Source organism: Panthera onca, chromosome C1, assembly GCF_046562875.1.
Source record: "Panthera onca isolate mPanOnc1 chromosome C1, mPanOnc1 haplotype 2, whole genome shotgun sequence".
Lineage (NCBI taxonomy): Eukaryota > Metazoa > Chordata > Mammalia > Carnivora > Felidae > Panthera > Panthera onca.
This window is the reverse complement of record NC_138346.1, coordinates 180,100,262-180,112,455: the sequence shown is the minus strand read 5'-3', so window position 1 is coordinate 180,112,455 and position 12,194 is coordinate 180,100,262. Positions and strand designations below refer to the sequence as shown.

General features: G+C 35.9%; 1 protein-coding gene across 9 annotated transcripts in view; it reads left to right on the top strand.

Annotated features, from left to right (window-relative positions):
• The window catches only part of OSBPL9 (oxysterol binding protein like 9), a 192,109-nt gene that overhangs the window by 142,059 nt on the left and 37,856 nt on the right, over positions 1 to 12,194 (top strand). For all 9 annotated transcript variants that reach the window (XM_060624267.2, XM_060624269.2, XM_060624266.2 and 6 more), the window contains 4 exons: positions 1,868 to 1,963; positions 2,946 to 2,993; positions 4,045 to 4,074; positions 5,310 to 5,360. In XM_060624267.2, the coding sequence (XP_060480250.1) occupies positions 1,868 to 1,963; positions 2,946 to 2,993; positions 4,045 to 4,074; positions 5,310 to 5,360 (225 nt within the window). The remainder of the gene's footprint in view (positions 1 to 1,867; positions 1,964 to 2,945; positions 2,994 to 4,044; positions 4,075 to 5,309; positions 5,361 to 12,194) is intronic.

The window sequence follows — 12,194 nt, the reverse complement described above, 5'->3', positions numbered from 1 at the left end:
TACAGTAACATACAAAGAAATTACTTCCTTCTTTCACAGTGCAGTACTGTAGTATCTCTGAAATGTAATGGATCTATCCTTCCTTTTCCACATCTTTTATTATCATGCTCTATATAGTAACTGTTTTTAATAGGAAGTTTTTTGGATTATCTTTTAAAATAAAAATGTTTAAACCACAGTTTTATTATACACGATGTTTATTATGATTTTTCTTAAATTTTGTTTTTATGCATGACATTTCATTGGGAAGGGATATTTTAATACTCATTCAAGCAGTTTCTTTACATGTATATATTAAAAAACAGGCAGTTGTATTGCCTTTGAATTTGAAAAACAAAATGGGTTACAAGCTAAGTTGATTTTCCCATGGTCTAATATGACTTAAGTTTTTGTTTTCGTTTTTTTTTTACTGTTCTGATTCAGAATTTGAAGCAAGAGCAACAATAAATGCTAATAGTAGTAATTGATTGTATTAGTAATTGTCTTAAGTACTAGCTGTGGTATCAATAATAGTATGAGGAGGATGCCTATATTTGGCAGTTAAGAAAACAGCTTAGAGAGACCTGTTAGTGGCTGAGCTGCAATTAGAAACCAGGCTTGCCAACCCATTGTTGTTTTCCATACTATACAGTCTCAGTCTGGTGTTTGAGATAATGGTTGTAAAAGTGCTTTAGTAATAATAAAGTATTGTGCAGAGATGAGGTGTTGGTATAATACACAATGAACCCTGGCCTCAATTTTCTAAATTGGGAATGTGAAAATGATCAGCATGTTTTGGCCAATAAGTGAAAATCAAGTATGGTATGTTTAACTGGTATATTTTACCCATTCAGTGCTGAATTCTGTGGTTGGGTTGGGATTGTGACATTAGTGGTTTGTGACCCTTTTTAACTGCATGACATTTGGGCATGCAAGTATGGCAGGCTGGTAGTCTTGTTCAGTCTCCCAACTTTGTCTTTTATTTTTTTAAAGATTTTTATTTCTAAGTAATCTCTGTATCCAACATGGGGCTCAAACTCAAAACCCAGAGGTCGAGAGTTGCACGCTCCACTGACTGAGCCAGCCAGGCACCCCACTTTTTGTCTTTACACCTAGGATTGATGTGTTTTTCAGTCGGAGATGATTACTTTTGAGTAAAGTTAAAACATAGGAATCCCATGCTCTTGAAGTTTAAAATTTTTAGTGTACAAAAAGTGGGACATGCAAATGCTGGACCCTTAAACTGAGAAATGAGTGGGCCCTTTAAATAAATAAACATTTACACCGTGTCCAGAGTGTAGTGTTCATGCCAAGGGTGAAAGTGAGTAGGGAACTTGATTAAGACAGAAGTATTGTCATTTTCACTTAGAGAGGGCCCTATTAGAAGAGGTGAGAATTTTGAGGTTCATTTTTCTTTTTTAATAAGGAAGGAGGAGAATGCATCAGTGCTAATGGGGTGGGTTAGGGAATGAGAGAACTAAATAGAATATGAAGTTAAGATAAGGGACTGGAGGAATCAAAGTGGGGGTAAAGTAGGAGGTAATCAAGGTGGTGATCGAGGTTATTTATCTAAATTACTGTTGCTCTGGATATCACTGGGAGCCGTTTTGGGAGAGAAGAAAATGATTCTGAAGAGCAGGGTGAATCCTAATTTAAGCAGCAGCACATGTTTGATAAGGGAACAGGGCTAGAAGTTCATGAGGGAGATTGATGTACCACTATTCTTGGAGAATTTAGATAGTTTAAATATGCCTATTATTTATGTAAAAGTACTATTTTTACTTCAAAAATTGAAATGTCATGTATGAAGGATGAAGTATCTATCTTCTGTACTATTAAACATTGCATGGGTACTGTTAGATTTATTACAAATTTTCTTTTTCTCTAGGGTTTGGATTCAGGATTTGTTCCTAGTGTCCAAGACTTTGATAAGAAACTTACAGAGGCCGATGCTTACCTACAAATCTTGATAGAACAGTTAAAGGTATGGCATTAGTTTATATACTGGATTGGTATAAAGTAGTAAATGTTACTGAGCTTCATTCTGAATGTAAAGTTATTTGATGTTAATTTGAACCCCTAGATGGTTCCTCAGCAGTTTTTAAAGCTGACTTATTAAAAGATCTGGGTGACTTACTCATAGATCTTTATCTCTGATTTATATTGATAAATTGTATAATGCACTTTTTTGGCCATTAAAAAATAAATATCTAGACATAATTAGAAGAAAGCATGATAAGATTAGATTCATATTCTGTTTTAAAGTTCTTTGAAACTGGTGAATTTTAAAGTCATTCAATTTCAAAGGCCTTGGTTTTTCCATTTTGGGGATTGGGGTTGAGAGAGATGATTTCTCTACTTCATTTATTATTACTGAAATTGTCTTTTTCAATTCCTACTTTAAAATTAATTACAAGCAGGGGCTTCTGGGTGGTTCAGTTGGTAAAATGTCCAACTTCAGCTCAGGTCATGATCTCGTGGTTTATGAGTTCAAGCCCTGTGTCGGTCTCTGTGCTGACAGCTCAGAGCCTGGAACCTGCTTCAGATTCTGTATCTCCCCCTCTCTCTGCCCCTCCCATGCTCATGTTCAGCCTCTTTCTGTCTCTCAATAATAAATAAACGTTAAAATTAATTAAAAGCAAAAGTCCTGGGAAGAAAAAGAAGTGTTAATAAACTTGGATCACAGAGCAGAAAAAGCTTAGGTTTCAGTTGATATTTTAAGTTCAGAATGTTTTCTTTTGCTTGTAATTCTACCAGAGTAATTGAACTTGACCGTTTAAAATAATTCAGTAGAATTGGATTTGATACAGTCCTTTGGAAAAATGTACGTTACCTTAAAAATACATGTAGATCATCCCTGGAAGAAAAGTGTTCAAGAACTAAGGTTTGCTGTTTTATGTTTAGTACATGTATACAATATAGTAAAGTGGCTTGATACTATAATCGTTTTCTTTTTAATCCTGTAGCTTTTTGATGACAAACTTCAAAACTGCAAAGATGATGAACAGAGAAAGGTAAGTTCTATAATCATTATTTTGCCTTAAACCATTTTAAAACCAAGAGCCTTTTAGAGAAATAACAGAAGGACCTCAGTGTTTTGGCTACTATCATAGTATTGTTTACTGTTTATGGTAGTACTGCTGTACAGACCAGGGCAGGGCAGAGGGGGCAGGGGGTTCTGGGGAATTTCTGTTATGGTTTCATAATTAAATGAAAGGGTAATGTACAAAATTTTTAATATGATGCCCATTTTGTTAAGTACCACCTTCCTAGAAGTAAGTTCTAGGAAGTTTAGAGGTTTTTAAATGTTGAAGGTAGAAATTTTATTTTATTAAATTGATTTGTGGTCACTTCATATAGTAAACTGGCAAGAATTTGCAGAATTAACAAGAAGCCACAGTTGAGGAAACAAAACAAGTGTTGCTTTAATTATATTTCCCCTACTGCCCTCTGTGAATTTCTGACAATTACTTTGTATTTTGAATATTGCTTTCTTCCAGTTAACATTTTTTCTTCCTTGATTAGATTTCCTAATGCAGTATCATTTATTTTTGTGTGTGTTTCTTTTGACTGTAGCTTTGCATTTGGCTCTTTTACACTTGATAATAGTATCTGTAACTCATGTTTAGCTCCCTTTCCATTCTTAGTTTTGGAATTTAGTCCCATGTCATTTTTAAACAGCTTGGCAAAGTTTAAGGTAGTTCTGAAACACGTATTTTAAAATCATATAGTGAATCAGTCTATAGAAAAGAGACGTTTTTTAATAAAACGAATAAAAATGTTTTGTATTCTTACAAATGTTGAATTGAACCACATGAATTTTATTTGCAGATGTAATCATTTTCTTTTTAATCCTGTAATCCATAATCCGTAAAATATCTGAATGTTTTATTTAATGTTTGATATAAGTTTTAAAAAGTATAACCAAAAGTACTCCCTTTCCAACTTGCTTGTACTCAGAGTTATGAGTACATTTTAGTAAAATTCTTTAAATGATGAGTAGAAAATAATGATATCTCTTTGTGCTTCTGATTATTTCTGTTTAAAACATCTCATTTTTCACAGAAAATTGAAACTCTCAAAGAAACAACAAATGTAAGTTATGTGTTTGATAAACTCTGGCTTTGCATTAGAAAGTACTTTAAAATGCTGTTTCTATTTTAAGCTGCCACTATTAAGAACAATTGAGATTTTAATTTTTATGAATTTTTTACAAGGCTGTTTAAGAATTTTATTATTTTCAGGGAGCCTGGGTGACTTGGTTAGGCGTCTGACTCTTGATTTCAGCTCAGGTCATGATCTCATGGTTCATGAGCTGAAGCCCCACATCGGGCTCCGTGCTGACAGTGTGGAACCTGCTTTGGATTCTCCCCCTCCCCCTCCCCTTCCCTGCTCTCTCTCAAAATAAATAAACATTAAAAAAAAGAATTTTATTTTCTAAAGGAGTTAAAAGGACTAAAATAATCCCTCTAATTGAAATGGACTTCATGTGCCATTTTATTTGTTTCTGGTCTTGTCTGTCTGAGATTCTTGGATAAAAAGTGTCATCCATGCACAACGTAAATTCTCTTATAATTAAAATATATTATGATTCAAGCTTTCTGATGTACTGGCCTTCTGACATTATGTAATAGGCTACTCATAAGATCTACATTTTGATAAAAGCCTTTTTAAAAACAAAGTAGTAGTATTCTAGGTTTACCAGTATTGGGGTTAGAATCCTTTACTCTCCATAATTCCATAAAAGTCTTCAATAGATATTTTAGGAATTTACATTAGGGTTACCTGCCATTGATCTAAGAATTTGGAAGTTAATCAGCCCCGTTTCTTTCTGTTTGAAGTGTTGAAAATCCGTTTAGAATGTTATCAGTATAAATTAACAATTTTTAGCATTCTTTTTAAATTTTTTAATGTTTATTTTTGAGAGAGAGAGGGAGCACGCACGAGCATAAGTGGGAGATGGGCAGAGAGAGAGGGAGACACAAAGTCTGAAACAGGCTCCAGGCTCTGAGCTGTCAACAGAGAGCGTGACACAGGACTTGAACTTGTGAACCGCAAGATCATGACCTGAGCCAAGGTTGGACACTTAATGACTGAGCCACCCAGATGCCCCTTTTTGGCATTCTTTAATGATTTATAGAATTGCTAATCATAACTTCATCTGACACTGTCAATATAGTAGAACCCACCGGATATCCAGAGAGGGTATTTCTTGTATAGTATAGACTTAAATCTTGTACATTTGAACTGATTTTTATATCTAAAGTTGTAGTATCAAAAGACCATTTTATTTGGTGCAAGATCCTAAAATCAGTGTCCTGTTTTTACAGAGCATGGTAGAATCAATTAAACACTGCATTGTGTTGCTGCAGATTGCTAAAGTAAGTAAATTTTACTTTTGATTCCTTTAATTTAATGAGATTTAAAAATTGTAATAGCATTTCTCTTTAATAGTCCGGTGACCTGGTTCTGAAATATATTACCTTTCTACAGTAAATTGTGGGGTTCCTAGTACTATTGAACAACTGTGTATTTGGGTGTATAGTACTATTGAACAACTGTGTATTAGCAACATGTGCCTGGTTTTGATAAGGTAATTTCTGATATGACTGGGAAGGAGGGGAGCACATTTGAATGACTCACTCCTTTCTTCCACTTTACCCATTATACTGCTTTGGAACAAGGGCATACTTTGCAAAACTTTTCACAGAAAAGTTTTTCTTAGGAAGAAAGGAATTAAATTTTAGCAAGAGTTCTTTCTCTCATCCATAATGAAGAGTATAAAAGATATATATGTGTGTGTGTGTATTATATGTATATAATATATATATATATTTTTTTAGTTGGTTTTCTAGTACTAAACTACATCAGTGAACCACAGCTTTAATTGCTGTTCCTTATTCATACAATAAAATGTATTTTGAAGTACTGTGGTGAAGTAAAAATTTCATGGTGTTGTGCCTGCTTTTCTGAAAAATTTTGGTGTATTCAACTTAAATGTAGATTTGATTGCCTGTATTTTGAGAAATAGGCATTTTAGGGTTTGAAAATAAGAATTTTAAAAAATGTCCCCTGATTATTTCTATCTGACTGTACCTCTGTATTTCTAGCCAGTGGCTAGAAGAGGGTGGGCAGGCAATTCAGCAGCCAAGTTGGGAAATGATGTTTGCATGAGTTTTTAATTACTGGCCTGTTTTACTTATTCAGTTGCATATATTTGTTTGCCCAGTAATGGTCACTTTTTACCTAGTATGGTTAATAACGCAATTGTATAGGACAATCCATTTGTGCTTAGATAGTAAGGATATTCACCATATAAGTTAAAGGAGGTCAATATCATTTTCTTCTGAGGCTAGATCCAGTATTAAAGTGTCTGAATTTAAGGGCTTGTGTTCACTTTCTAGGTTTTTGGTGTTTTGTTTTGTTTTTTTATCACTATGCCTGATTTCTTGTGTATATGTCTAAATTTTTCATCTGCTTTTGTGGATGAGAATATATTATAAAGGGAGGATAGTGTTGGGGGTATAAAAGAGGTGGTAAGGTTTCTGTTTTTCTTGACTGTAAAATTACACCTACTGTTACCCAAAAGCCTCTACAATATATAGATAAGCAGTGAACTACACCATGCTCAGTGTGAATAGGTAGGTGTTTTAGGGATTCATACTGCCTTCTCTAGAAGATTGAGGAAATAGAAGAGCTGATAGTGTTTAGGCCAGTTTGGATAATCTCTACAAGTCATTCAAAACTTTTAGATAGATGTAAAACAAGACTGCCTAGCTTCTTTGAGTAGCTCACCTTTTTAGCTTCCCATCAAGAACATTTTCGGTGTTCTGTCTTTGGAATGAGTTACAATTCAAATTACTCACACTCCTTTTTGGAAGTTTCTACTATTTTTTTTAAAGATTTTTCATTTTTTAAGTAATCTCTACAAATGTGGGACTCGCACTCACCCAAGATGAAGAGCAGCACTCGCCACTGACTGAGGCAGCCAGGTGCTCAGTTTCTGCTGGAAGTTTCTACTGTTTAGTCTGTACTTGCTACCTCTCTGTGTTTTTTGTTTTTTGTTTTTTGTTTTTTTTGGGGGTTTTTTTGTTTTTTTTTTTTTTTAGCCCAGCTTGATAGACTTATATTTCAAGGTCCTTCAGAAGGGGTAACGTAGATTAAGTAAATGGAGTTTGGCTTTTTAGTTTTTTCCATAAAGAAAAAGCCTTCATTAAAGGCTTTCAGTGTACAAAAACATCCCTTAAATTACATATGTATTCTGTATGAATTCTATGAGTATCTTTAAATGTAAATCAGATCATTTCACTTGCCTCCTTAAATCCCCCTAAATGGTTTTGCATCTCCCTTGGAATCTAAACTGCTTATAATAACTTATATCAATTGAACTATCACTACTCTCTCACCTCATCTGCCCTCATTTGATCACGTTATTCCAACAACATTGGCTTGTTTTCTTTTTCTCAGGCCAGACGCTTTCTGCTTCAGGGATGTGTATTTACTTTCCCCTCTGCCTGGAAGGCACTTCCTCCATGTTTCCAGGACTCACTCTCTTGCTTTATTCAGATTTCTGCCCACATGAAATCTCTTTGAAGAGACCTTCCTGACCACTCTACTTAAATAATGTCTAACTTCCCATTGGTGGTCTTTTTCTTCATGGCCTTGCATCACTAGCCAAATTCACTTGATATATTGTTTGCTATCTGTTTACACCTGACTGTAATCTCCTTAAGGACTTAGTCTTATTTACCCTTGTATTAGTCTACTTGGGCTGCCATAACAAACCATCACAGACTGGGTGGCTTAAACAACAAATTTATTTTCTCACAGTTTTGGAGGCTATAGAAGTTCAAGATCAGGGTTCCTGCCAATTTGGTTTCTGGTAATGACTCTTTAGCTTGTAGACCGCCACCTTCTCACTATGTCCTCACATGGTCTTTCCTTGATGGTGTGCACAAGGAGTAGAGAGATAAAAAGGAGGGAGGGAGGGAAGGAGAAGGAGAAGGTTGAAAGGACAGAGGGATATAGGGAGAGAGATGGTGAGGAGAGCTCTCTGGTATCTCATAAAAACACTTAATTAGGTCCAGACCCCACTTTTAGGACCTTATTTAACTATAATTTACTTCAATAGATGCCCCCATCTCCAAATAGTCATACTGGAGGTTAGGGCTTCATCTGAATATGGTAGAAGGCAGGGCACACAAATATTCACTGCAAAACACCACTGTATCCTCAGTGCCCAGAACAGTTGCCTGCCACATAATAGGGGCCCAATAATTGTGAATTTTGAATTAATGTTTCTAATACATAATTAAAAAAAAATTTTTTTTTAATGTTTTTGAGACAGAGAGCATGAGCAGGGGAGGGGCAGAGGGAGGGGAAACACAGAATCTGAAGCAGGCTCCAGGCTCTGAGCTGTCAGCACAGAGCCTGATGGGGGGCTCGAACTCACGGACTGTGAGATCATGACCTGAGCTGAAGTCAGACGCCCAACCGACTGAGCCACCCAGGCGTCCCATCTAATACATAATTTTTTATGGTTTCATAGTTTAGTGTTTCCACTCTATGTATGATTTTTTTTTTTAGCCACCTCTCTGTTGTGCTGGGAGGACTTCTGTCTAATACTGATGGGAATATGAATTGTTACAGTCACTTTGGAGGACTGTTCTTCATTGGTGGGTTAATAAAATCTTGAAATCAGCTACCTCTAGAGAGTGCCACCTGAGACCCCAAAGGGATATAAGAGGATAGCTAATTTGATGCCTTTGTTGTTTGGAATTTATTTAGTATTAGCTTGTTAGAGGCAGAATGCTGTAGGTAGGATTGTAAACTCCTTCCAGTTTTGATTCTTTCATTTTAATTCTCCCACAAGTTTTCCTCCTCCCTAAATGATTAATGTATTGACTCCCAAACTTTGCTACCTGTTGGAATCACTTGAGAATCTTTAACAGTTCTCGTGTCTAGCTCGCATTTCCAGACATTGTGTTGTAGCTGCTGTGGGGTGTTACCTGGGCTTTTGGGATTTTAAACTCCCAGGTGGTTCTAATATGCAGCAAAATTTGGGTACCACTTGGGTTAGTGGGATTTTCAGGTGGGCTGTGTTAGTTCAGAAAACTTCATTCTTCCTTTGTACTATAGATAGAGGCAGCTGGTGTTTCACTCATGGGAAATTGCAGAGGAAGTGGCCGGGAGGCGGGGCGGGGAAGGTGGAGTAAAGCAGAAATAATCTGGGAGGCCTCTACATTGGAGGACTTGACCAATTCCTTATCAAGATTAGGTGATAAGACCATATGCCATAATTCATATAAGCAAGTGAAATTAATTTTAATAATGTATTTTATTTAACCCAATATATCCAAAATACTATCATTTCAAAATACTTCATATTCTGTCTTTTTTTTGGTGCTAAGTCTTCAATATCTTGGGTGTATATTACACTTTGAACTAGCCACATTCCAAGTGCCCAGTAGCCTGGTGTCACTGGTAGTTCCCAAACTGGACAGTACAGGTCTAGATTATCCTTTCAAAGTAGATTGTATATTTAAGTTGTCTTGGGATCTCCGGTTCTCTCCCCAGAATATTTTTCTTCATAGACTTTTTGTTTTTCATAAGTATTTGTTAATTTCTCATCAGACTTTTTAAAAACAGATTTATTGATACTAATTTATATACCATAAAGTTTACTCATTTAAAGTATACACTTCAGGGGCACCTGGGTGGCTCAGTTGGTTAAGCGTCTGACTTCGGCCCGGGTCATGATCTCACAGTTCACAGGTTTGAGCTCCACGTAGGGCTCTGTGCTGACAGCATGGAGCCTGGAGCCTGCTTCAGATTCTGTCTTCCTCTGTCTCTGCCCCTCTCCCACTCACACTTTGTTTCTTTCTCAGAAAATGAATAAACATTAAAAAAATTTTAAAAAGTGTACGCTTCATTGGTTTTTGGTATATTTACAAACTTGTGCAGTCATCATCATATTCAAATTATAGTACGTTTTTATCACTCCAAAAAGAACCACTGTATCTATTAAGCAGTCACCCCCTCCCTGTTCCTCTTTTCTTTGCTACCCTCGCCCCTGTTCCTCCTCCAATCCCTGGAAACCACTAATCTACTGTTTCTAGATTTGCCTATTCTGGACATTTCATATAATTAGGATTATATAGTATGTGGTCTTTTGTGACTGGCTTATTTAGCATAATGTTTTCAAGGCTCATATTGTCACATGTATCAGGACTTAATTCCTTTTCATTTCTGAATAACATTCCAATGAATAGATATACCACATTTTGTCTATTCAGCAATTAATGAGTATTTGGGTTGTTTCCCTTTTTTTTGGCTACTGTGAATAATGCTGCAGTAAATGTCTACATTTTGTGTGGAGATATGTTTCATTTATTTTAACTGTATACCTAGAAGTGGCATTAGTAGGGTCATATGGTAATAACTTTTTTAGAAACTGCTAAACTACTTTTCAAAGCAGCTACACCATTTTACAGTCCCACTCACAATCAGTATGTTAGAATTCCATTTTCTCCACATCCTCAACCAATATTTGTGATTGTCCTTTTTTTTTTTTTTTTTTTTTTTTTTTTTTTTTAAGTGGCTTAAAACAGCAGTCATTTATTAGCTCACAGTTCTGTAGATGACTCTAAGGTGACTGGGCTGGATTGTATGCTTAAGGCCCAAATCAAGGTCTGGACAGGTTGAACTATTTAGACGGTCTGGGAAAGAATCCACTTCTAGGCTTACTCAGGTCCTCGTTGTAGGACTGAGGTCCCCATTTCCTTGCTAGTTGTTGGCTAGAACTCATTGTCAGCAACTAAAGGCCTCTGTCTCATCCTTGCACAGTCTCCCTCTATCTTCAAAGCCAGCAGTGGCATATCATATCCTCTCATGGTTCACATTTCTGACCTTATCTCTCTTCAGCAACCAGCCAGGGAAAGCTCTCTGGTTTTAATGGCTCATGAGATCAGATCAGGCCCACCTGCGTAATGCTTCTGTCTTATGGCTAACTGTAAATGTAAATACCATATGATTTCACTTAAATATGGAATCTGAAAAAACAAAACAAATGAACAAACAGAAACAGACCCATAAATGCAGAGAACAGCTGGTGGTTGCCAGAGAAGGGGGTGTGGGGGTGGTGCAGAATGAGTGAAGAAGAGTGGGAGGTACAGGCTTTCAGTTATGGAATGAGTAAGTTATAGGGATAAAAGGTACAGCACAGGGAATATACTCAATGATACTGTAATAGTATGTTGACAAATGGTAGCTGCACTTATGATAAGCATAGCATAACGTACAGAATCATAGAATTACATAGAATTACTGTGTTGTACACCTGAAACTGTAACATTGTGTGTCAACTATACTTTAAAAAATAATAATGGATTCATGGAACCTCTGAATATGATGAGATCACTCCTGTGATTGTCTAGCCATTCTTAGTGGCATCTCAGGGTTTTCATTTGCATTTCCCTAAGAAATAGTGATGTTCGTGATCTTTTCATGTGCTTGTTAGCCATTTCATAGATCTTTGGGAAAATGTCTATTCACATTCTTTGCCCATTTTTTAGTTGTTTTGTTTTAAATCTCATTGAGTTTGGGACTGATTTATATGTTCTAAATACAAATCCTTATCTATGATTTGCAAATTTTTCTTCAAGTTTGTGGGTTGTCTTTTCTCTTTCTTGATAGCATCCTGAGAAGCATGCATATTTTTATTTTTGATAAAGTCCAATTTATCAGTCTTCTATTGGTTGTGCCTTTGGTGGCTTACCTGAGAAAGTCATTGCCTAATCCTAGATCACAAAGGTTTATTCCTGTGTTTTGTTCTTAGAGTTTTATAGTTTTGTGATCCACTTTGAGTTCATCTTTGTGGTGTGAGGTAGGGGTCTAAATTCATTTTTCTGCATGTGGATATCCAGTTGTCCCAGCCTCATTTGTTGAATCTCATCAAACTTGAGTTAGAAATTTTCTGTCATCAAAAGATGTTTATTTTTTGTTTCATATAATAAGTATTGGTCCATAATTATGAGAGCTTTTACTAGACTATATTGCCTTATTAGAGAGATGGGGATATATTTCATGTATTTTATTGGTAGGTATGGTTTTAAAAATACTGGAGTCTACAGTTGTCAGAAATCAGAAATCCAGGTTATGTTGTGCTGATGTTTTTGTTCATTATCATATTTCCAGATCTCAGTCATGCTGGTATG